The sequence below is a fragment of the Topomyia yanbarensis genome, chromosome 3 (genome assembly GCF_030247195.1).
Source record: "Topomyia yanbarensis strain Yona2022 chromosome 3, ASM3024719v1, whole genome shotgun sequence".
NCBI classification, from domain to species: domain Eukaryota; kingdom Metazoa; phylum Arthropoda; class Insecta; order Diptera; family Culicidae; genus Topomyia; species Topomyia yanbarensis.
Window position 1 is genome coordinate 94,673,614 of NC_080672.1, and position 27,140 is coordinate 94,700,753.

General features: G+C 37.9%; 1 protein-coding gene across 11 annotated transcripts in view; it reads right to left on the minus strand.

Annotated features, from left to right (window-relative positions):
- LOC131689490 (uncharacterized) overlaps nt 1–27,140 on the minus strand; it is a 141,193-nt gene that overhangs the window by 38,652 nt on the left and 75,401 nt on the right. For 3 of the 11 annotated variants that reach the window (XM_058974602.1, XM_058974603.1, XM_058974601.1), the window contains one exon: nt 23,636–25,270. In XM_058974602.1, the coding sequence (XP_058830585.1) occupies nt 23,636–23,670 (35 nt within the window). In that variant the 5' untranslated portion in view covers nt 23,671–25,270. Of the gene's footprint in view, nt 1–10,536; nt 11,161–23,635; nt 25,271–27,140 lie in introns of those variants that run through there. The other 8 variants (XM_058974611.1, XM_058974610.1, XM_058974609.1 and 5 more) reach the window with 6 other exon arrangements.

The window sequence follows — 27,140 nt, forward strand, 5'->3', positions numbered from 1 at the left end:
CAAATGCAGTGTGCGCAGGTACACAACGGGACATGCCCAAACAGACTTGTGTTGCATTTGCAAAACAAATCAGACGAGGCAGAGATGATACCGAACAGAGAAGACAGGCGATGAAAGGCAAACACCGAGAGCACCGAAGGGAAATCCTCTCATTAGCCGATTGGATATGCTGCTGCCTGAGTGACAAAATACAGTCACCTGGACATGCACTGACCAATCAACCATTGCGATCGATACAAATGACCTATAGGGATGCACTGCGACTCGGTTGGTAGAAACTTGTTACAGTAATGTTTCGATTTTATCATAACATCATCGGGGTGGGACAATCGCTGGATACTACGAATAACAAGAAGATAACACGAAATTCGTGATAACTGCGATCGTGGGGTGGTAAATACTGATCAACGCCCACATGTTTGCCGAAAGGCAACCGAAATTTAGCAAGTAACAGTAAATAACGTACGCTGTTTATAACGAGTTGAGCAAAATTATTGCTGAGTACAGGGGAAACAGCAGAGGGGAACTGAGGTTGGTAGCAAATTCATGTGGTTTTTGTGGTTGGTATGGTACAAGAATTTTCAATCTAGTGCAATCGTATACACCAGACAATCTCAGGGTCATCAGAAATTGAAAGTTGGGATGTCTACCTTTATATGTAACTGCATTTTATTTTACACAGAAGCTGCTTGAAATATATGGGATTTTCGATTGATTGACACCGATGTAGTGGATTGCACTGGTTTTGTACTTTCTAGCAGAAGTGTCAATGGAACATACCCATTTTTCTGCACTTCTTCTAGAAAGTGCAAAAACGGTGCAGTTTCAGTGCACTCCACTACACCGGTGTCAATCAATCGAAAACCCCAATAGTCTTATCCATAATCATGATATTGAAAACTTTTGACGTAGGACATAAATCGTTTGTAGGGGAATAGGACAGGCAGGCATTGCATGTATCCCTCATAAGAGTAAATGAGGCCGGATAATCAAATACTTCGACAATAAATACTCACATTTTCACATGAAAAGTTATTTGCACTCACACAACTTCTACGGATAAATAAAAAAGCACTTTTTCTCCGTTTGTTTATCCGCTGGAGAATTAGTTAGTGAGTTTATCACGGTATCCCTTTTGTGCTCGCTGCCTTGTTGGCACTCATCAAAAACATGACAAAACAAGTCCATCTTACTTCGCTGTCGGTATTATTCGTAATACAGTAAAGACCCGATTTTGTCAGAATCCGATTTTATCAGCCTCAGATTTTGCCTACCCCCGATTTTATCAGCTTGCTGACCCGATTTTGTCAGCCTGTTATAAACATTGATAGCTGGTAGTTTGATGGGCTCTAGCAGACGAACCAAGTTGATTTCGAGTAAATCCTTTCTCGAGCATATTTTCCTAAAGATACGAAATATGTAAAAAAAATTATCAGCCTAAAATTCACCAAGGGGATGATAAAAGCGGGTCTTTACTGTATAGTGTTTATTTCGACTCTTTTGTTAATTTCTTTTTTTTTCGAGAGTTGTCCTACTGGAGCTGGTGAACTATGCCCTCGGAAAGGCTCCCCTTCAGAATCACCCACTACAATTGCAGACGAGACGGGAAATGACACCCACTAAAACACTGATTAAGGCCAATTACAGCGGGTCGTGATGCTGAATGATTCTGTGTCGAAGGCTTTGATGTGCGTGTATGATCGCGAAGGACTTATACGATTGTATGTTAACGTGCTGAATACTAAAAGAGAGTAAGACTTCCCATATCACTAAAGTTCCCGGTCATGTCGTCATGGAACGTGTTGTTTAGTAAATATGTCATTTTACGATTGGTCCAACTGAAGTCATTGACTAATGCTACTAGCGCAGAGATTAAAAAACTTTCGTACGTGACCGAATTATGACCGCGCGAACACATGTGACCGCGTTAATGAGTTTATAAGTGTTAAAACGTTTACTCAATCACCAGGGTGTTTTCATGTTTGTGATATCGCGGACTTAGTTGTGCGTGGACAAAACTCGTTTGGCGTTTGTATGTTAACGTGTTTTTTTCGCGTCTGCTAGCGTGTATGTAACTTCTAGATAGATGCGATTTTAAAACCGTGTGGCTCGGTAAAGGCTAGGTAATGCGTAAAACAGAGCCTCTTCCCAGCAACTCCTATCCCTACCTTCCCGTGGTGCTGGCCGGGAACTACGAGCAACCTTAGGGAAGATCGGGTAACCAACCCCGGTGGGAATTTTGGTCGTAGGCTGATAGGGAAGGGGGGGGGGGGGGGGTTGCTGCTGCAAGCCTGAGGGTTGCTGCTGCAAGCCTGAGCGTCTGATCTCCAAAAGGAGCGCCTCAAAACAACGTCTGTTCCCCATGTTAGGGGCGGCTGATCATCGTCCGAGTGCCAGTGAAGGACTCTAAGCTCAACTGTACGCTATGGTTCTCCGTAAAGTTAGGGGGTTGGTGTTGGTGTCAGGCCCTGCGAGCCAGCCGTAAAAAAACCAATTGCAGCGAAAAGTCAACAAGAATGCGAACCGATAGCAATGGCGACGACCACTGCGACGAAAAGGGACTAGCGATTGGAAACTTGAAACGTGGAACTGCAGATTTCTCAACTCCATCGGGAGCACCCGCGTACATCAAACTTGAATTCGTATGAAAAAACACAAAACAAAAAAGGTCCATGAGCCTCTCGGTCTCCTCGATGCACCACTATCGAGGCGTAATGCAATAACAATCTTAAAACAATTGTCTCTCAGAGGTTCTTTAGCACTGATGCATGAAATATGCTTGATGATGTTTGCAAAACCGTCAAACTAACAAATCTAGGAGAGCGGAGAGAAGGAGAGAGAAGGAATATCAAATCAAAACTCTTCATGCAAAAGCAATGGTCGCCCTTCGGCGCCTTCTTTTCGGTCTTCTTTGGCAGTAGAATGACCTAAATATCAGGCAACACACCGTCTTGGTACATAATCACTCCTGAGAGCATTTTGTTCAGCTCTTCTTCCTTTCAAATGGCCAGCTGCGGATGACCGGGGGTTATCCTGGACTTCCTTTTATCACGGGCAGCGTTTACTGCCAGCTCCAGTACTATGGCGGCAAGATATTCCATCACTGCTGCCAGGTAATGACCCTTTCTCAGCAAACGATGGATTCGACCAACAGGACGTGCAGGTGCAGTCAACACGAGTGTAACACACACGAATGATGTCGCACTCTCATACGACCCTCGGTTTTGTACTTGGATCAGTTTACAATCGAAGCCAAAGGGGCCCGCCATCGAACAAAAACAGTTGACTTCCATCGTCAAAGAGTTGGAGCTAGTCTGGCTCGATTGTAGTCGAATTGTACGGGCCAATCGTAGTGCAGATAATAATTACAGTCACAAAATCCATTATTTTTGTTATTTTTATTCATGTACATTTATGGAATTAGTTACAAAATTGTTGTGCATGTTTTCATTCAGGTAGCCCAAAAATCTAATGTTTTCATCCAGTACAACAGCCGATATTCATGTTCAAAAGCTCGGGTAAAATTCTGGCAGAAATTTTTTGAAACGGGGCCTCTATATTGAATTGTTAGTAGTATTCTGTTTCAAAAAAGAAAGGACAGAGTGCTGATTGTGCAGTTCAAGTGGAATTCGAAGTTGATCAGCGAACTTGATGGTTTGTAAAATTTTGTCCGGAGGGCCAAGATGCGATCCTGATTGAAAATGTACAAGGTGCAGAACTTTCCATTCGAGAGGAACACCACAGTGTTCCCGAAACGGTGCTTCTCGCCATTGATGAATGTCAAGCAGTTGCAGGGACAGGCATATTTCACGGGTAAGGACAAGTTTGCTGTGGATGACCATTTCTAACGGAAGAAATTCGTCTCCAAGTACCTGATTTGGCAGGCCATACGTCCTTGTAACAGACGTAGTGAACCATTCGCAACCAAAGTCGCCATGAATGGTGAGATTTACAAAACTGAGTTTCTCAAAAAAATGTGTTTCATCGTTTATTAGACAGCACTAGTAAAAATCATGTCACAGCACAGTATTTCAAGCACGATTCTTTGCAATTCTGTGTAGCGTATGTGGAAGACAAACGTTTAACTTTTCAGGAAATTGTATGCTTGCTCATGTGACCCTATTTTACCTTTTTCTAAACTTTCTTCTTTCACCTCTTTGCTCTACCATGAGTACTCTGGGTCATAGTAATTAAACTCTTCATATCTTCTAATACAAATACCCTCGAATAATTTATCGGACATACCATCTCAAAGAATATTTCAAGGTTATTTTAGTCTGAAACCAGATTTCTCTTGGTACAGCGACAAAAAAAAAGTATTTGGTATTCAATTTGAGCCATCGAACCAACTAATATTTTTCATTATTATTCCAGAAGCTTTGGCAAAGTGGTACAGCTCTTCTTGGACCATGCATCCTAAAAGTTTTTTGCACTTTAAGGGGAAACCTTGTGTTTTAGAAATGGAAATTCCAAAATGTAGGTTTACCGATACCAATTTCCATACCTAACGTAACGCAACGGTATTCGTAATGGTGTATTTGTAGTGAGGATCCGTGTCGAAAGAATAGGTCTTCCTGCTTGATTCTAAAACTCAAAAGACACGGAACTACAATTATACAAACAACGCTATGTACCCACCAAGGACAGATTCTTACATGCCAGTGCTAAATTTATAAATATTGACTTTAATGTCATGTTGCAAAAGCCTAGCAGAATTGACTATTTGTGTATTACTCGAAATTTAACGTTTCAAATGGGAAATAGAAATGTGCTGGAAATTTAAAAGACTGAGCTTGAGCTTGTGCGACCACCCCTGACTGCTACTCCGTTATCGATCTGGACTAGCTGAAGTTACACAGGGAATCAGCAGATAATTATGCATGGGAATAGCGAAACATCTTTCAATGTGCAGCTCCTGGTAATCCTAAGTGTTTATCGATCAATACCGGCGCCGGCTAGGCCTGAACGCAGATTGCGGAAGGAAAGGGAAGGCAATGTTAGTCCGATACATGCTTTTGCTGGAGACCGTATATACTACTGCGCACTCCATAATGGGGTTTTCGATTGATTGACACCGGTGTAGTGGAGTGCACTGAAACTGCACCATTTTTGCACTTTCTAGCAGAAGTGCAGACCACTGGGTATGTTCTATTGACACTTCTGCTAGAAAGTGCAAAACCAGTGCAATCCACTACACCGGTGTCAATCAATCGAAAATCCCATAAGTATCATGGGAGGAGGAGATATTTGTTAGTACGTATAGAAGTTGGATTATACATCTTCTTTACCGACGCCAGAAAGGTGACTCACTCCACTATCTGGACTAGATATCGATCCATCAACTCATGGACCGGGGGCCAACCGGCTTTACTTCCCTTCCGAAGGATGACGTGACCACAGATTTTATTACCTCAGAAAAATCTCAACGACCTCGGCTGGGATTGAACCCAGACCAACTGGAATAAGTGACGGTCACGCTTACCACTCAACCACCGGCTATGTGCTGGAAATTTAAAAGTAATATTAACTTTACTCTTAGAATATCACTACCAGTGAACTATGTGAATATAAAATGAACAGCTCAGAAAAAGTATTATTTCTACTCTTAGTCTGGATTCTACATCCACACCAGAAAGTAATTATTGTCCAGATGTGCGTGCATGGGATAATATCAGTAGGGTAGACGAGCCCTTATTCATCTCATTAGTCAGGATATCACACTATTTCGATGATAACTCGACTTAGAGTTAATGGATTGCGCTTAAATAGGTATCAGCATCTTTGCTTCGTTCCTAAGAAGCAGCACAGTTTAAAATTTTTCCTGGGAAATGTAAAATACTCGCGTTTGAGCGAAGCGAAAAGTCGAGCACAACGTACCCTTATTCATCCTACCATTTGAGCTAATGCGTTGAATAGAGATAGCAGATACCGCTCTAACTAATGTGTTCAAATGGGTGAGATGAATAGAGGTGCTAAGATGAATTAGGGAGCAGTTACCCTATTATTACATTATATTATTCGCCTAAATTGATTCTATGTTAGAAATTGATCACACATGAATATTCGCTAGTGATATCTGATAACAAATTCGAGTAGTCGACCGAGGACTAATGTGTTTTTTACAGTGTTTCAAAAATCACTCCAGTCAGCATGCGTTGAAAAAGCCATAGTTTGACAAAACATTAAAATCCATGATTTCATCACTCATGGTTTTTTTGGCTCCTGAGGAGTGAAACCCGCCAAGGAGTGAAAACAGGTTGCTAGATTATAATTGCAGCATGCAGTTTTTATGCCCGAGCTCAATTTAGATTTTCAATTTTCATTTTATCAGGCGCAAAAGCAAAACAGATCATGGCGAAAGCTTCTTTTCGATAGACCTCGAAGGTCATTTAGTGCTATTTTAGCTATAAGTCGTTTTACGTCAAAAGAACGCGCTGAAATCGTAGCGCTTTACATTGAAAACGATCGTTCAGTAGTGAAAACTTCACCCTTTCCGGCGGAGTAAATAAACAAAATTGTCGAATTTGGGGGACACAGAACCCACACGTTATACATCAAACACCACTGCACGAGCAGAAAGTAACTGTTTTGGCCGGAGTGTGCTCCAAAAGAATCATCGGTCCTTATTTTTTCCAAAGAGGGAGAGACCATCGACAACGCACGCTACCGTTGGATTTTCGCGCACTTTGTCTGTCCACAAATGCAATAGAAAGGTCTGAAAACTTCTATTTTCAACAAGACGGGGCACCTTGCCACACCGCAATCTTGCGCAAGTTCTCGCAGAGCAAATTACCAGGACGCGTTGTCTCAAAAAATAGTGTTTGGAATGGCCTCCTCGTTCTCCGGATACGATGCCAGACTTTTTTCTGTGGGGTTACTTGAAAAGTAAAGTGTATTCTAGCAATCCTAAGTACCTTGATGAATTCAAAGCTAATATACGAGCTGATATTGCTGCGATTAAACCCGAAGTGCTGTCCAATGTCATGCAAAATGCCCGCAAAAGAACTGCTTTTTGTGTATCAAATGGGGGTGGCTATTTAATCGACGTTGAATAATAAACCTGGTTTATAATAAATGGCATAAAATATCCTAAAAAAACTTGTTTACTTCTGTAAACGGCTAAAAATGGCGGAGTTGTTCAATGTTGTAAAAGGATACATCCAGCTGGCGCACCCTGTACTTTCTGCTGGGATAATTGAGAAATTAAACATAGAAATCTTGAAGACCTGTTAGCAAAGCTTGAAATTAAATTCGGTCTATAAGCGGCGACAGAACAAGAATCACAAACCGGAGTGGACAGGAGGAGCCAAAACCAGGAGTGAAAACCAAAGAGTCAAAACCCACTTGGATTGCTTTGATTTTTTTACTCACTCCCAGAAACGTGCATAACAATGATTGGTTTCCACAGCTCCTTTGGAAACAGACTCCTTGGTGTGAAATGTGTGGTTTATTTGAAACACTGGTTTTTTATGGTATTTATGATGTTATACTTGAAATACTTTTTTTCACGAAGTTAAAATAATCCGAAAAGTTTTGGTTGGAAAACTTGTATTAAGTCTACACAGGGTTAGAATGAGTCAAAAAGTGACAACTTTAGAAATATGAGAATTTGGTTTCGTTTAGAATCAACAAAGAATCCAAAATCCATCACTAACTTTTGGTCTATATTTTCTTTGACTATAGTCATATACAAGCTGACAAACTCCGTGATTGATCAAAGCCTGTTGAAATTGCATATTGAACTACCAATTGTATGATACTTGGGAGTAATACATTATACTCAAGGTGCAACCTAAAGAGACTAAGATTATAGTACGATCAATAACGTAGATGGCCACGCTCATGCCGGTCACATTTGGGATGGGAAGGAATGTTAGTTCAACACTTGTGATTATTATTACCGAGGAATTCTCTGCATCATCTATAAGTGTCGCAGGATAGGATTGGTGTTAGTACGTAGGGAGTTTAATCAGGATATACATTGGTAGATATTGTGATTTTACTAAGTACTCACGCTCTTTGTCTTTTCATTTTATATCACAGTTTTCAGGTGTGCGACCTCCAGTAGAAATATGAATGCAATTCGTATAGGCATTTTAATAATTTTTCTTTCGCGGGGCGTTACATAAAGGGATAAAGCTGCGTTGAATATAACAGAGGTGTATTCATCTATAGACAATATGATTTTAGCAATATGTACGAAGTCGCTCGTGATAAATTTTCGAGAATTCACAACGAGCAATTTGAGCTTCGAACATCCGGCCATCGGGAGTATTGCTTCTTATTAACACTTACATAATCATTTCAAGTTTGCAGTATAAAGCAAGCGTACAAAAAGTATAAAAGATATCCCAGATCAATGTGAAAAAATTTACTGCGCAATGTTAAAGGCAAGTTGGCATCTCCACTCTCCCTATCAGACACGTTCCCATAATTGGGTTAAATGCCAAATTGCAAACGACATGTTTATTATGCGTAATAAAAATATTAAACATAACGACAAGGGCTTTTGATCCATCGACGGCACAGAAGAAGAATGGATGGGAGAACGGTAATACTGGCAAATATGAGCGGTTCAAGCTCGAACGAGTGACGCAGAGTAGGGGAGACCGAGGAGGGTTGAAACATTTTTTTGTTTTTATTAGATAAATCGACAAAAACTGTCATTCGATGATTGGTTATTTTTAAATTTCTTACTTTTATGTATGCTTTATCAAATTACGTCAGAATAACTGGCACAAATCATTAACAAAGCATCGATATATTGATTTTTTGTCTTTATTTAAACTCTCCTCATGCTGAGGTGAGTTGAAACAGTAACGAACGTGAGTTGAAACAAGTAACCAATTATTTAAATTATTATCAAAACGTTTTCTTAAGCATCAAATCCTACAATTGCGTGATTTTCATTCGTTCACACTAAAATAATTCCTTAGAATGACATGCGTTCTTATCAGTATTTTTCACAGTGTATATTTATATATAAACTGACACTTGTTTTGAAAATTAATGTTAGATTTTGGTTTCAAATGCAGGAATTTCTGCACTGATCCCAACAGTAATAACAGTAAGATACTTTACCTAACTACTTATTAACTATAATTGTGAAATCAAAAAATTTGACACCCATTTTTCATATATTTAGTAATGTATTATTTTCCAACCACTTCCTCTAGTACATTACGCATTCATCAAAATGGTTGATATGACCAGTGATACTATTTATGACTACAAGTGATACGGGTTTATGGAAACAAGTAATTTGGTATCCATATCGGTAGTATTTGGTTCATTTTGAATTATGGTTATTTCGCTCCAAGCTTCAGAAGCTGATAGGAGTAAACAAATAGAACAAATACGTATTCCATGGCTCTAAATGACCCAGAACTAATAAACTGTGAATAAAGAATCTTGATTATAATTATTAGTTCAGGAACGTTAATGTTATTATAACGTTACCATAAGACTATAAATTTATCATCGAGGAGAGTTGAAACATGGTGTTTTAACTCTTCTAGGTCGAGAAGTAACGCTTGATCCACAATTTACAATTTATACATTGCAAACATAGAAAAAAAAACGCATGCAACTCATAAATATTAACTGTAAGAGTACATAATAATGATATTTTCATGATAAAACATCGCTTAATATCCTATTTTTACCAATTTGAAGAATATAACGAAAACTTACTTTTGCTCGTTTGTGTTCATAATTTACGGTAAAAACACACTACAAAACGAGTTCTACGACTAGCAGCAGTGTCTTTCACGCGTTCAAACGGTTCAAAGGTGCACGAAAAGTAAAAATATTACCCAATGGAGGTGCTAAATGGACAGAAAGGACAAATATTGCAATAAATCGAGTACGGGAGAAAATCGCACCAGCAGCAACGGTTACAGCATAGTTTGCGTAAAATTATGGTACAAAAAGGCGAAAGATTTAAACTGAATAATATGAGCTGTTTCTCAAGTATGATGTCTTAATGGATGAATTCGGTTGATTAGCTTTGCTATTATTTGATTTCATTTTAGTGAAATTTTTTCTAAGATACATCTTGTATAGGGGTTGAGATGAATATTTATTGTGACAAACACCACATGACAAGTACGAATTCAAGCTACGCAGTAAAATTGAAAATAGAGGAATTTATGACAGGTAAACCCAAACTTTGATCTCCACGATGTAAAATGACTCAGAAAGAGCCAGCGCAATGTATTCAGTAAAACGAATCGAATGCAATTCTATATAAAACCGGTAATTTACCGACGGTAAGTGCAGTTAAAATTTTGATTCTTTTTGAAGTACATCCCACCGGTTACAGTACCTTCGTATTCTCGTTAAATTATTAGATCATAATCTAGGATAGCGTTTCGAAGAACATTCGATCTCTCTCCCCACCTTAAAATAACGCGTTTCGGAAGTTTCGCAGAACGTTTCCATGGGACGACTATATCTGAAGTTCAAGGTTTTCTAGCTTTCAAAATTCCGTTGCTACCCCCTATTTCACTCGGTTATTTATTCCAATCAACGCACCTCTCACAATCACAGCAACTCAGTAAAATGTGAAGTTTTGGCACCAGTTCCAGCAGGAAGTGGTAACAACAGCACAACATTTCACCCATTTCACCATACAATTATTATACTTTAAATGCAAAGAACGCACACACTGTATTGCGAAAACTTTTCACCACTGACGTCTCCAGCTCTGCTATATTCTTCGGCTAAAAATGCCATACTAGCAATTGGCGAGGATTCCACATTTCTGCACTGTAGCACTGTGGTCACGTCCACTCACTTTGTACGTTGTTATTTATTGTATTATTCGTTCATTCCGCTCTATCAAACTAATCAACTATTTCAATCAGCGTTCTGGACTAGTGCTTCTCGGTGGTGTCCAAATTACTCCTAAGCCACAGAATTGAACTAAACTCGAAAAGACGCTGACAGAATCAATACTAGATGGAAACTCGCAATTTGCATCTCCGACTGTATGTCCACACGTTTGTTTTCACACGGCTTTTCTAGGGTCATACGTTCCTGGTGACTCACTCAATGAATATGACCTCTTCACTTTCCTCGCTTAACAGGTAGCTGAAGCGAGGAGATCCTCCTTATCAGGGAGGATTATACGACGTCACTCCAAAGATAGGTTGCATGCTTTACACCTTCACACCAGGGGACAAACTTTGCAACTCAATATGCAACAATAAAAACACGAATACCGACTGGTCGCGGTGGAGCAGCAATGACAAAGATCTGTGTGTGTTTTTTTAGCTAATGAGAAACCAACCGTAACGTGTAGTAGATATAGTCGAAGTGCACAAGCAGAGAGATGGAAACTTTTAACGGTAGGTAATAATTTTACTTGTTCAATGGTAGTACATACTAATACAGGGAGGGGATAGATTTGCTTTACCAACAGCTTGCTGGCTATAGGGAACGATTCGGTTTGGTGGAATGGATAACTGCAAGGGTCGTAATTTTTCTCGATAGAAGAAATACGAGCTGTTGGCTTCAGCCTGTGCGGGAGCAAAAGTTTGAAAGGAGTGCATTTGATCCCATGTCTGGAAGGCATCATCGGATTTTTATGATATCCGCACAACTTGTAGCTTGATTACGATTTAATTGGGATCACTACGAAAATAGGTACTAAAATATATAGACACGAAAGGTGCACTGTAGGTATACTTTGAAGTCCCATCTACTAAATATGCAACTTATCAGGATAATCAATTCCTTTCAAATGAACACATGTACTTAGAAATAAAAAAAAGTTAAATTTCATGACTGACGGAGTAGTGAAATCTAAAAGTAAATTCTCGTATTTTCTCATGTAAAATAAATATACGCGATCGTTAATGGAATATTTCTAGAAAGGACTGCCGCCCAACAAAAGTTATTATCCGTTTTGTACTACTCAAATCTTCAATCACCAGTTTCCTATTGCTCAACTCCTAGCTTATGCATAATAAACAAAAATACTAAGCATGAGCTAAGGAGACACATACAATGTTTTCTATTCCATGTATGCAGACCGGCTAATGGTGACTGGGATGTACGAGGTTGACATTACGCATCTTGATGCGAAAAATGTTTCTGGGAACCATGTTCTACTTACAGATAGTACCTCACCCCGCCAGCTACAGCCATTTTGGCAATGCCCTCATGAGGGTTGGGGATGACGGACACGCTAGACGGAGAGCGAAAGGTTTTTCGAGGGCTAAAAGCGGGAGCAACTGTTGGGAACCTGAATTCCGACCGCATTTCTACATACCGGTAGTGACCGGTTCACAGTGGTCAGAAATGTCAAAAACGTGAACTTAATGCCTAATTTTAATTTTTATCAGGTTGTGGGGAATATTCTTACGAACAATTCGTCCAAAGACACCCTGTGAATATATTCGATGGTTTGACCTGTAGTGAATTAAGTTCACGTTTTTGGGGTTCCCGACCACTGTGCAGCTGTACCGCGTGATCGGTATAATCTGGGTGGAAGAAGAAAAGCCGTCGGACTAAATAATTTGATTGGGTAGGGTCTTAAATTCCACTGTTATAACTATCAATGTCTGTCACCCATAAGGTACGCTCCCGTATTCTGTTTAGCCAACTGCGCCCGTTGGCAGAACGATCTGTTGGCGAATATCAAAGCGAGCCTCGAGATGGACGGGACCAGACGTTTATATCCTGGATAAAATCTATTTTTTAAAGGGTTCAAGTAGAGCCGGATTCTCGGGAGGGATTGCTATGAGAATTACTCCCTACAATTGCCGACGAGACGGATGATCACGCGAGAACGAGCATTTATATGTTCTCACTTGATACCGCGTTAATAAATTCGAAAGGGCTATGAGTTAATCATCTGGGCGTTTATATGTTTACAAGATTGCGGGCGTAAGCGTGCGTTATCCCATCAATGCCAAACCAACTATAAATAGTAGGCAATAAGAATAACTCCAATTGCTCAAGTTATAACGCAAAACAGGCATTATCATTGAGTTGATTTTTTTTTCTTTTTTTCGAGAGTTGTTTTACTGGAGCTGTAGAGCTAGGTTCTCGCAAGGGCTCCCAGTTAGAATCACTCGCTACAATTGCAGGCGAGACGGGAAATGTCACCCACTAAAACGCTGCTTAATGCCAATTTGCAGCGTACCGTGATTCTGAATGTTATATTCATTGTACGGTGCAGATATGAGGACATAGAAACTTCACGATCGCGTGTATCGTCGCGAGGAGCTCGAGCGTTTGTGTGTAAAAGTGTTCGATCGTATGGGCGATTAAATGCCGCGTGTGTTACCATGCATGTAACTTCGCATGTATACATACAATTTAATAACCGTGTGTCCATTCGCATATTCTCGTGTGTTCTTAGATGATCACGCGCGGATCGTGAGTCTGATATTTAGTTTTCGGTGTACGGCTCAGATGTTAGAAGAGGGTAAGTTCTTCCCTATTACTGGAGCTCCCGGTCATGTCGCCATGGAACGTGTTGTCTAGTGGATATGAGCATTAATTTTATTGGTCCAACTGAAGGTGTAGACTTGGGCTGCTAGGACCGAGTAGGGACGGACGTAACCGATTCATGATCGCGCCAACACAGGCGTTTGTAGACTCACTCTTTAAACTGCGTTTGGACATTTATAAGTGCAAAAACGTTCACTTAGTTACCGGGCTGTTTTCATGTTCGCGAGATCGCGGGCTTAGGTGTGCGTGGATGATCACGAAGGGCTCGAACGTTTGTATGTTAACGTGGGTGTTGCTTGTGCTAACATGTATGTAATTTTGCGTGAATAAGATCAGTTTTATAACCGGATGGCCAGTCGCATATTTGGCCAGCCGCATACCCTCAAAAAGGCAAGGGGTCTCAGAGGCCATGCTAGTTACAGTTCTTTAGTTTCAATGGACTTGTAATTTGAAATACAAATGATGGAGCGTTTTCGGGCTTTCGATTCTCTCGCTGATAAAATAACTTCAAAGAGGCTTTCGATTTCATTGGGTCTTATAAGCGATGCTTCTTGAACTCACAATTTTAGCTTACCTTTTTGAGGGTTAAACGATCGCGTGCCGACCGTGAATCTGATGCTTAATGCATGGACGCTAGCAGAGTTATCACTAAAATTTCCCGTTGTCTAGTGAATATGAGCGTCATTTTTTTTGTTTGGTCGACCTGAAGGCATTTGCCCTATGCTACTAGGGCCGAGGGTAGGAACTTCCAAATGTAACCAATTCATGATCGCGCGAATGCAAGCGTTTGTGGGTTCCCGCTTGAGACCGCGTTTGTAAATAATTAGTACTAAAACGTTCACTTAATCACCGGGGTGTTTTCATGTTTGCGAGATCGCTGGTGTCGTTGTGCATGGACGAAGCTTAAGCGTTTGTATGTTGCGTCTGCTAGCGTGTATCTAACTTCGCATGGATAAATTCGATTTTAAAACCGTGCGGCCATTCGTATATTGGCGTGTGTTCTTGAATTATAGCGTGGACCGTGAATCTAATGCTTAATTTCAGTTTACGGTTCAGGTACTAGAAGAGTTCTCCCATATCACTAGAGTTCTCGGTCATGTCACCATGAAATGTGTTGTCTAGTGAATGTAAGCGAATGGATGCTGCTAGGATCGAGGGTATTGACTATCGGACGCGAACGAACCATGATCACGCGAGTGCACAGTGGTCGCAATGGTACCAAAACGTGCGTTTAATTAATGGTGCTCTAGGAGTTGATTTTAGCGATTTGGTGTGTTAGAAACACTTTTTCAGAATGGAAGCCCCCTTCTTTTGATGTATACTGAATTGTGATTAATCCACCTAAAAGTGAGATAGAAAATTTATTTCCACTAACTTTTAAGATAGAGGCACGATGTCAATGACAAAGTTATAGTAAATTTTACTGCGAGAAAACTTGTTGAACATGCGAACTCTCCAAAATGTAATGGTGTTGAGATAAAGCACGTTGTTTGTGAGAGGCACCCAAAAAACCATTTTTTTATTATAACTTTTTTCTGAGATTTTTGCAATTCTTCAAATGTTCTATGAAGTTGTTGAAATTAAGAAATTGCAGATATATGTCGAAGACGTCAACATTTTTTATTTCAAAACTTAAGAGTTATTAAATAAAGTGGGTTAAAAATACCGCTATTTTGAATGACAATTACTAAGAGATGTGGAAATATGTGGAAGACATTTCGGTTCTATGAGAAAGACAGTGAAAAGTACTACTCACAACGGGCATCCACCGGCCTGTATATAAAAAATACATGCCGGCAATGCATGTTTTTCATTTTGTAACAAAATAATTACGACATTTTAAGCATAACTTTTTATAGCAATTGTTTCTATGTGTTATTTTATTCTACGAATATTCTAAAAAATCTTTGGAAATGTCAAAGTACACATATGAATCCAAATCTCTCAGCTCTGTAGTCTCCAACTTACGAATTATTCCTAAACTAGCACAACAACAAAAGTGATCAACTAAAAAATGCGCAAACATTTTTGGCTGTCTTTACAAGAATAAAAACCATTACAAACAGTATTAGGGTTACCGCGCCCTAATTCATCTTAGCTCCTCTATTCATCCCACCCATTTGAACTCATTAGTTAGAGAAGTATTTGCTATCTCTATTCAACGCATTAGCTCAAAAAGTCTAACTGTACTGTTTCTTAGGAACGAAGGAAAGATAGTGATACTTACTTAAGCGCAATCCAGTCACTCTATGTCGAGTTATCAACAAAATATTGTGACATCCCGACTAATGAGATGGATAAGGGCTCGTCTACCCTATATGCCGTTTTCATGAAACGATTACGTGGCCGGAATTGTCAATAATTCTTTTGCAAGCACGCATTGAATGATTAAATATTTGAAATTAACCCTCAAAAAGACAAGCGAAAATTGTGACTTCATAAAGCATCGCTTTAAGGACCCAATGAAACCAAGAGCCGTCGTTTTACCAGTGAGAGAATCGAAAGCCCGAAAACGCTCGGTCATTTGTATTTCGAATTACAAATTCATTGAAACTAGGGAACTGTAACTAGCCGAGTCTCTGAGACCCCTTGCCTTTTTGAGGGTTAAAATTTGACAGAGATGTAATATATAGGTTAAAATATTTTTCTAAAGATTTTCTGGCATGTCGGATCCTAAGTAGCAACTCTGACTACACAGTCATTTCGTGAAAATGATATCTAATACTCTTTGCTATGGTTCATACTCATGAAAATACAGTAAACCTTTTTAGACGTCTCTAGTGTTCACTTTCCAAATCCTGTTAATTTATGAATAGTTTCAGATAACAGATACTCAAAGTTCACGATTTATATGTGTATTTATTACTCTCAATGATTTTTTAGAATATTCGACACATAGAAAAAAAATCGCTAAAAAATTTATGCTGAAAAAGTCGTACTTATTTTGTTACAAAATGCAAAACATACATTGCCGGAAAGTATTTTTTGTATACACGCCGGTGGATGCCCGTTGTAAGTAGTATTTTTTCTTATAGTACTTTAATAACTCTTAAGTTTTGAAATAAAAAATGTTGACATCTTCGACAAATATCTGAAATTTCTTAATTTCAACAACTTCATAAAACATCTGAAGAATAGCAAAAATCTCAGAAAAAAGTTATGATGAAAAAATGGTTTTTTAGGTGCCTCCCACAAACAACGTGCTTTATCTCAACACCATTACATTTTGGAGAGTTTGCATGTTCAACAAGTTTTCTCGCAGTAGAATTTACTATAACTTTGTCATTGACATCGTGCCTCTATCTTAAAAGTTAGTGGAAATAAATTTTCTATCTCACTTTTAGGTGGATTAATCACAATTCAGTATACATCAAAAGAAGGAGGCTTCCATTCTGAAAAAGTGTTTCTAACACACCAAATCGCTAAAATCAACTCCTAGAGCACCATTAATTAAACGCACGTTTTGGTACCATTGCGACCACTGTGGAGTGGTGGGTTAATGCTTGAGGCCGTGTTTGTAAAATTATAGATGCTAAAACTTTTATTTAATTTCCGGGGTGTTGTAGCGTTGGCGAGATCGCGGGTGGAAGTATGTATGAATGATTGCAACTACATGTTCGTGTTTGTGACCAGGTTTGTGTTATCGCGAAGGACACGAGCGTTTGTACGTTTGGAATGAGATTGTGAGTGTATATAAGAGAATATGCAATTTAATGTGTTAATGAGCGTGGAAGGAAGGAATTGATCGATATTATTTTTGGTGCACATGAGTGGTGGAAAAGCAATCCATTTTGTTTCGTTTAATTCGTTTTATATTTTTTTCGCTTTATTCATTTTATTCGCGTCAATCAATTCATTCATTTCTTTTTTTCATTTATTTTATTCATTTCGCCCATTTGATTCGTTTTATTAATTTTATTATTCTTATTCATTTCATTCATAATAATAATTTTGTTAATATTTATATTTTTTTTAATTCTATGGATTTAAATTTTGTATTACTTTAATTCATTTTATTTATTATAAGCGGACGTTAGCCCTTTTAAGATCGTGGGTGTAATTCGGACCCGCTCGATTAATCAGAAAATCGTAAGACTTTCTGACTGTCGTACATATTCATGGAATGGCTATTCTAAAACAATAATTCTGACACTTGAATCTAATTCTTCGGTTTTTCTTAGAAAGGAGATACAACGTGTTTCATTTTTTTTGTCATCCTCAAAACAAAAATCATTATAATGGCAAAATTGTGATTAAAGTAACAAATAGAAGTGAAAACTATAATATTTCATGGAATGATTTTTATTTGGGTGAAAACAGAGATATTCCATCAACCACCGTTCAGCGGCTTGCGGCTACGCTGACTATTGCACACGCCACAGCAAAGAAAATACACGATGCGCCAATTTGTAACACAATTTATTTTTTTGCTTAAGGAGTTTATCTAATAAATATTTCATAGGTTATCCACCTAAAAGGGCGATTTGCTTAGGTAGGTCCGAACAGCCTCAGGCTCCCCTATACTTAATGTAATTCATTAAATTGATCTAATTAATATAATTTATTAGTTCGATTAATTAACCTAATGCACGAAATTCATTAGTTATTTTATACATTTGATTTATTAATTTCATTCATTTCATTATTTTTCAGTTCATACATTTTATTCTTTTCCAACGTATTATAAATATTATTAATTCTGTTCAATCATTTCTTTTATTCATTTTATTTAATGTTAATTTGACTCAATTTAATCTATTTTGTTAATTTGTCTTTTAACTTTTAACTTTTCTCGCTTTTCAATTAATTAACCGAACTAATTTGATTTATTTATTTTATTAATTTGATTTGAAATTATTATTTCCACTCTTTTATTCCTTCGTTTATTTCTTTTACTTTGTGGTTTATTTATTCAATTCATCCAATTAATTCATTTAATTCGTTTTGTTCATTACATTCATAATGTCCATTGTATTTATATGTATTATTAATTTTATTCATTTTATTAATTTCGATGATTTTATGACTTATTGCTTTAATTTATTTTATTTATAATATTAATTTTTATCATTTAATTAACACAATTCATTTAATTAATTAAATTATCAAAAATTATTTTCTGCGTTTATTTATTTTAATTCATTAATTTAACAAACTAATTTAATTCATTTGAAGTATTTAATATGTTTAATTCATTTAAATTATTCATTTCGAAACATTAGTACATCCAGGTTTTTTACGCGGTTTTTTGCACGGTTTTTTACGAGGTTTTTCTTACGCGGATTTTCCAATTAACGCGGTTTTTTACGCTGATTTTCCAATTAATGTGGTTTTATTACGCGGATTTTCCAATTAACGCGGTTTTTGCAAAAATATTCTAAGTCCTTTTGAATGCAAAAGACAGTCTTTTTTTCGAAAAAAATTCTAAGTCCTTTTGAATGCAAAGAACTTAGAACTTTGGCAGTTTTTATTTTGCGCGGATTTCGCAATTAACACGGTTTTTACAAAAAATATTCTAAGTTCTTTTGAATGCAAAAGACTTGGAAGATTTTCGGAAAGATGGAAGAGACGGGTCTGGAAGATTCCTTATGGCCCGCACCCCAACAATATGGGTATTTTCGGAATGGTCTTGAAGAGTAGGCACCAGAAATTGATTTTTGACGCTACACAGAGGAGTAACTGGGGTCGAATCCTGGCCAAAACTATTTATTGCGGCTATTGCTGTTATTATGCCTTAATATGAACTAAAAATAGAAAATAACTAGTTTTTGGGACAATTTGGCATCTATCCACCTACCAGTGCAGAGGCCATTTTTCTAGATCCTTCCGAATACTAGTATTTTCGACGTAATCTTTGTGAATACATTTGTTTTTCCCGACGCATGAACAGTTGGTCAGTAGAAAAGGGAGAATAAAAGGGAAACCTGTGCACATATTCATAGATATACATTTTGCCAAACATAGTATTTGTCCCTACAGCATTTTGGCGTACCTCAAATTAGTGGAAATATCAATATTTTCAAATCGCTTGGAATTTGTGGATCGGAAAAGATCGGAAGAGATTGAATGTTTTTCGGATAGCCGGAATCCTGTTTTGTAATGTTGTTTCAGCAACTTTGCCGGATCTTGCCGTATAATGTAACATTTTTATCATTCAAATTTGGAATAAAATGTTTAAAAAAGGGTGTTTCTAAAGCTGGTCCAATACACAGAAACACTACTATTTTCGGTTATTTTTAAGCTGATATTACACAAATAGTTGTGTTCAATTACGTTTGTTATAATATTGTCTTATTTAATACAGTCATCATCATTAGAAAGCGATTTTGGTGGATATATAATAAAAATGATTAAAAACCCCCTAAAATATCACCATTTTGCATCGATGCAAAAAAAATCTTTAGCAATTTTTGGCAACCTCTATATTTTGCCACAATATGCAGTATGCTTTTAGCTATCTAAAAAAATATAACTTAATAAAAAATCGAAAAAAATATTTTTTTGGTTATTGGCCAAGAATTTGTTCTAGTTACTCCTCTGTACGCTATTTTGAAATAAAAAATGGCGACTTACGGTTTAGCGAAATTCGCTATAACCCAATTAATATGAGTATTTTCGGAATGGTATTGACAAGTAGGTGCTAGAAATTTATGCTTGACGCCATTTTGAATTCCAAGGTGGCGACATCCGGTTTAGCGGAAATTCCCTATAACCCATGCAATATGGATATTGTCGGAATGGTCTTGAAGAGTAGGTACCATGAATTTATGTTTGGCGCCAAATCCAAGGTGGCGACTTCCAGTTCAGCGAAATTCGCTATAACCCAATTAATATGGGTATTTTCGGAATGGTCTTGACGAGTAGTAGACAAAGATCGATGTTTGACGCCATTTTGAATTCCAAGATGGCGACTTCCAGGTTAGCCACATTCACTATAACCCAGTCAATATGAGGGTTTTTGGAATGATCTTAACGAGTAGGTTCCAAAAATTGATTTTTGAAGCCATTTTTAAATCCAAAATAGTGATTTCCGATTTCGCGAAATTCGCTATAACCCAATCAATATTGGTATTTTTGGAAGTTGAAAGTGTAGTACAAATAGTTTTAATTAAACAGTTGAATTTACTAAAATTTAAGCAATATGTTTAATTTGAATAAATTCAAACCCCCAACTCACACCACATATACGTCTCTTTCTTCTCTCTCTTCCATTCTCACCGCACTTTCCTGGATGAACACATAAAAATATTTTGTATTTTGCTGGTTTATGATTAGATCTTATATTTGAGGGTGATTTAGATGATTGCCCAAATTTTTCATGCGGGAATTTCGGTAAACCGGAAGTCGCCATCTAGAATTTTAAAATGACGCCAACCGTTTGTCTGCTACTCGTCAAAACCATTCCGAAAATACTCAACTATTCAGAGAAAAGCTGAAAGTTGATTGAGTTGTAGAGAATCTCGCTAAGCCGGAAGTCGCAATTTGGGATTTGAAAATGGCGCCAAGAATCAATTTTCATGGAAAACTTTGCGGGGAAGGTGCAGATTCATTTATTTCTGGCACCTACTCGTCAAGACCATTCCGAAAATACCCATATTGATTGGGTTACAGTGAATTTCGCTAAACCGGAAGTCGCCATCTTGGATTTCAAAATGGCGTCAAAAATCAATTTCTGGCACCTACTCTTCAATACCATAGTTTTTTTACGCGGATTTTCGAATTAACGCGGTTTTTTTACGCGGATTTTCCAATTACGCGGTTTTTTACGCGGATTTTCCAATCAACGCGGTTTTTTTACGCAGTACGTATCCCCCGCGTAAAAAAACATGGGTGTATCCGTTAAACCCCAATTCTTCACATAATACAAGTGTGGAGAAATACCTTAATACTCAACTATTCAGAGAAAGGTTGAAAGCGGCTAATCAAAAGTGATGTTTTATGTTAAATTGTCTAAGGAATCGATTGAAGATAGTTAGAATTAGGAATCGATTGAAAGATAGACAAAACATGTGTACCCATTTTACCCCAAATTCCTCCCATAACTCAAGTGTGAAGTTAAACCTGGCCGTACTTCTCAAAACGAGACTGAATGCAGCTAATGAAAAGTAGTAATTCCTATGTATCAAATTCCGAGGAATAGATTGGAGATAGCTAGAATGACCGCATGAAATGTGTATAGCCGTTTTACCCCAAATTCCTCCCATAACTCAAGTGTGACGTTAAACCTGGATGTGCTTCTCGGAAAGAGGCTGAATGCAACTGATAAAAAGTAGTAATTCTTATGTAGACTAATTTGTGGAATCGATAAAAGATAGTAAGAATGTCCGCATGAAACGTTTGTATCCGTTTTACCTCAGTTTTTCACATAATTCAAGTGTGGAGTTATATCTTACTCAACGTTACAGAAAGAGACAGAAAGCGGCTGATGAAAAGTCGTAATTCTTATGTAAAAAAAAATCAGGGAAAAAAGATAGTTAGAATAACCGCATGAAACCTGTGTACCCGTTTTACCCTTATTCTTCCCATAACTTAGATGGGAAGTTAAAACTGGCTGTGCTTTTCGGAAAGAGACTAAATGCGGCTTTTCAAAAGTTGCAATTCTTATATAAAACAATCCGGGAATATTTAGAATGACCACACGAAACGTGTATAACCTTACTCCTCATTTCAGATAGAGGCTGAAAGCGTTACACCAAAGTAAATGTTTTAGGTAAAACAGTTCAGGGAATCGATTGAATTACTTGAACATACTTGGAATGACCGCATAATACGTGTTTACCCGTTTTACCTCTTTCCCTTATACAAGTGTGGAATTATACTTACCTCGCATTTCAAAAAGAGGCCGAACGCGACTAAATAAAAAGTAATTTGTGATAGTCCAGCTATTCATTTAATTCATTTTATCAATTTTATTATTATTTTTCAGTTCGTATATTTTATATTATTGATTGTAATAAATAAAAATCGCACCAAGACGCTCAAAGAATTTTTTTTATTAATTGTGTTTAAGTTATATCTTTTATTCATTACATCAAATATGTTAATTTGACTCAATTTGTCAATTTGAAACATTATTTGAACTTTTCTAACTTTTCATTTTATGAGCTTTGCTAATTTTGTTATTTCGATTTAAATTATTTCGATTTAAATTATCATTCTACTAATTGTATAAATCTGATAATTTCCTTTTTTCCATTCTTTACTTTATTATTTTTAAATCCCATTCGTTTTATTGACTGTCTATAAATTTATTCAGTTTATTCCAGGTTTTATTCGTGCAGGACTAAAAGCGGTGTTCATCACACCTCTAGTTGGGTGTTTACTTCGCTTTAGTTCTGCAAAATAAATCATAAATCTATAGTCATATGCATAAGAAATGTATCAGCTCACTTCTAGGTGGATTAAGTTGGTTTTGGTCTTATTTTTGGCTATGCGAAAATGATGCAAATCTCTCGTCCGAATTCAGTGTTAAATATCTTTTTTGATAATAGTCCAATTATAACAATCCCCAGGTTTTGGAAAGGTAATTGTATAAGCATTCTGATGATATGCAGAAGAATTGTCTTTGTGATCAATTTTGACAGTTCATCTGAAAAAAACAAAAAGTACCTTCTCCAGGCACATAATTATCCATATGTTGGAAACTAAACATCAGAATCGAAAACAAATTAATAGCGTTCTGTCTGATTGTAAGGCCTTTCATTTGAAATTAATTTGAATAAAATCGGTTCCACCACTGCTAAGAAACAAGAATTAGTTTGCCAAATACACACAGATTGCCCCAATCGTCGAGCTGAGTCGATTGGTATATATGTCTCGGCCCTCGGAAAAAATATTGATAGTTTTAGCGAATTTTACACATTTCTTTTATAAGAAATGTAAAACATGTTACGCATATTCAATTATAGCTTACTTGCCCCTCCCCATATGTTACTTTTTTATTTTTTATTTATTTTTATTTTCGTGACTAAATTTTCTTCATTCATCACGTTGCCATATGTTACAAAATATTACAATTTGGCATACACCCTCCCTCCTAATGGCGTTACAAAATTTATGAACAACTTCTTGTTTGTAATGCAATTATTCACAATTTTACTTCTAATTTCAGTATATCATTAGACTTTTTACACCTATGCGAATCTATCATATATTCGGTGGTTCCACTTACCTTCTGCTAAAACAGGCTTTTTTTGTTGCTCCCATTTGTACAGCATTATTGCGGCATTGTACGGGTGTATGGTTCAATCATCCGCCCAATCACCGCTCCAGGACGGTCCTTTCCGTTGAAACTTCGCCTGGCTCTCCTATTGTCTGCGTTCCACTGCTAGCTTTGATGTCGCACTATTTCCTTGGATGTTCGCCAGAAATCGGCACAACTAACAATAGTTTCTTCACCCGGTAACAGCCCGCCGCGGGATAGGACCAATTTTCTATTCACCAAAACCACAACGATAATCGGGCAAGGAAATGAAAACCACTAACTTTTTGTGCCGATGGCTCGAATGTCTCTCTCTCTTCTTTTACTCAGATCGAAAGGAAAATAGTTTATATTCCACTTCGGCTCCCTATTCACGCTCACGTTGGGGCCAGCCCCGCCCGCAGTCGGTGATGCTTTCTGATCCTTGAGCTGTTTTAGTTTCCTTTTCAATGTAATAGTGGTGTGTAAGCGTAGGACTAGGATAAGTTTTCAGGACATTTGGAAATGGTTTCCGTTATGCTGCTGAATAATTGTGGGTAATTCAGCCGAAAGGAAGTAGATTTAGGGATCAGCACTAAAAAGACTAAACAAATGTAAACAATAGAGATATTTTTTGACTAAGTTCGTTTTTGGTATTTTAGTTAATTTTTCAGACTGAGAGGGCTAGTAGAAGGAGAATAAGAGTTGGTTTCAGAGTGTATAAAGGAAAATTGGAAATTAATATAAATAAATTAGATGGGGATCCTTAGAATCGAACGTATATCTTCGTGACAGCCAATGTATAGCGCAATATTACAGCGATTATTTGGAAGTTCAGACCTTACCAGCTAAGAAATCTCAAAAATTACGTAACGTTGAAACAAGAATAAAAACTTTGATACTCAAAAGTGATTTGAGTCTTACATAAGTGACGAACAAACAATATAGCAAACGTTATCTTAATTATTAATTACCTCGGATACACCGATCAACACTAGCTACTACTAGGTGATGAGACAAAATGATTAACTAACAACGTGCGGAAATTTGATTTCCGATCACGCGAACGACCCCTAGGGATGTCTTTTGCTGAGGTATACTGAACGAAGATGGACTGCTGCTAATACTACTACTGTCAGATCTGATTGGTTGCTGTTGGCTGCGACAGTTGCCTATCCTGCGCTGGATTTTCTCTGAGGACTCGCCAGGGCACAGCCGAGCGTAGCTACGAAATTTTTCGCTCTTTTTACCAATGTCGGCTTGAAACAACTGGGCGTTGAAATAGTGATTGCTGTTCAGCGGAACTTTGTTCCAATACATTATCACCCACGGAACGGTAAGGAAGGGTGATAAATCATAGGAAAGGAAAGATTATGGCGAAGCCAAAGAAACAGGAAAGGTTGAAAGAGGAAACAAAAATGAAGGAAGCAGAGAGATAGGGATGTCACTGCCGCTGTTACTACCAATGAACGTAGATCGTAACGAGACCGCGTCTTGGGTCGATTCTCAAGTCACTTTCTCAAGGATTTTTGTAACGGTGTGCAGCTGATGGAACGCGTTGCTGTCGGATGGTCGTGTGATCGACAGAGTTGTGTGTTTTGTTTCGCTTGGCTTGATGACGCAGTTCTGCAAATAATAGATGAAAAGAAAAAATAAATAACTTTGTTTATCCATATGGTGTGCAAAATAGCAAAAATGGTTTCGTGCTGTATGACGCAAGTTTGGTTTGCGCGACTTGTTGAAGCTGTGAAATTTGTCCTCAGAATTGTCATAGGCTGTATACAAAGTTTCCTCAAAATCGTTTGCGACCATTTCAGTAACGACGGGTACAAACGACGCACCCCTTTTCCAATAATCATTCGAACCTTTTTCGAAGCAGCGGCGATCATTCCTGGGTAGCAAATACCCTAATTGCGGCACTAATTTTCTCGCTCCAACAGTCGTCGGTGGTGGGCAGACTTGTAGGTAGGAAATGGAACCACCACCGCGATCAATTAGCTAGCTTTCTTTATGCGCAAAAGCAATTTTTTCCTACTATGCAGACCGGTCGCGCCGGATAGTAAATTCACCGCTGCAGGAGCCCTCTCATTACCACCATTCCCATTTTGTTCCCTAAAAAATGAGCATTGAGCGATTGAAAATTTTTATGTGAGTTTGTGTATACAACAAATCAATGAAATGTAGTCACAGTACCGTCTGTACGTATTGGCACACTGAGCCCAAGAGCAGGGGCCTCGCGATGAGGATAGGCGCATAAAATCATACTGAATGTCTGCAATACTGGCGCCAAACATTAAACGAAAAGAGACCCAATCTTTATTTGTTTCAAAAAATATTTCGACGAGCATTCTTGTATTAATATACCGATCACAAGTAGAATATTCTTCAGCAGCTGATTTCATTTTTCGTTAAACCAGATTAATGTCAAACGCAAAAAAAACCTATGGGTCACGGCGACATAAACTCGACCAACCAAAGAATCGTTATTTCTTATCCTGTAGCAAGAAACGCGAGGCTTGAAAAAGAATCATCCGGATTCTAAATCATCTGGGGGGTCAAAACATGTATTTATGTACGTTTTTGCCTTTCTCATATAAAGAAATGCTATACTATCACTGTAAAAATCGACTTTTTAACCGAGGCCCGGAGGGCCGAGTGTCATACACCATTCGATTCAGTTCGTCGAGATCGGCAAATGTATGTATGTATGTATGTATGTATGTATGTGTGTGTATGTGTGTGTGTATGTGTGTGTGTCATTTAAACTCACACAATTTTCTCAGAGATGGCTGAACCGATTTTCGCAAACTTAGTTTCATCTGAAAGGTATAACCCATAAGCTGCTATTGAATTTTTAGTTGATCCGACTTCCGGTTCCGGAGTTACGGGTTGAAGAGTGCGGTCACACAGCAAATTCCCATATAAACTGGTACCACCATGATGTTCAAATAATGTAAAACATATTAAAATTGATGTAACATTACTCTAGTTTACGGGTCTGGATCACTAATGATCAATCAAAGTAGCTTTGAGCACATTGGCCACCTATGACGGTTCATGACGCCCCCGGGGAACCCGCCAAGTTCCTAAGCTAATATCACACCCATTCCCCAACGAATTCTCTACCGATTTTTACAAACTTGATTTCAAATGAAAGATACAGTAATGCCATTGACTGCTGCTGAATTTCATTCGCTTCTGACTCTTGCTTCCGGAGTTACAGGGGTGTTAGTAAGGATACACTGGAATTTCCCATATAAATCGGTACAATCGTAATACCTCAGAGGCTAAAAACTATCGAAATGGTCACCAAATAACTTCTAATCGCAGATCTAGATCACTGATTGCCAATCAAACATTCTTTGAATATATTGTCCACTATCGACGATTCCGGAAGTCCGGAATTCCGGGCATATTCCACAATTAAAGTCAAATCGGTTCTTCGGTGATGACTGAACCGATTTTCTCAAACCAAGTCTCAAATGGAAGGCAAAAT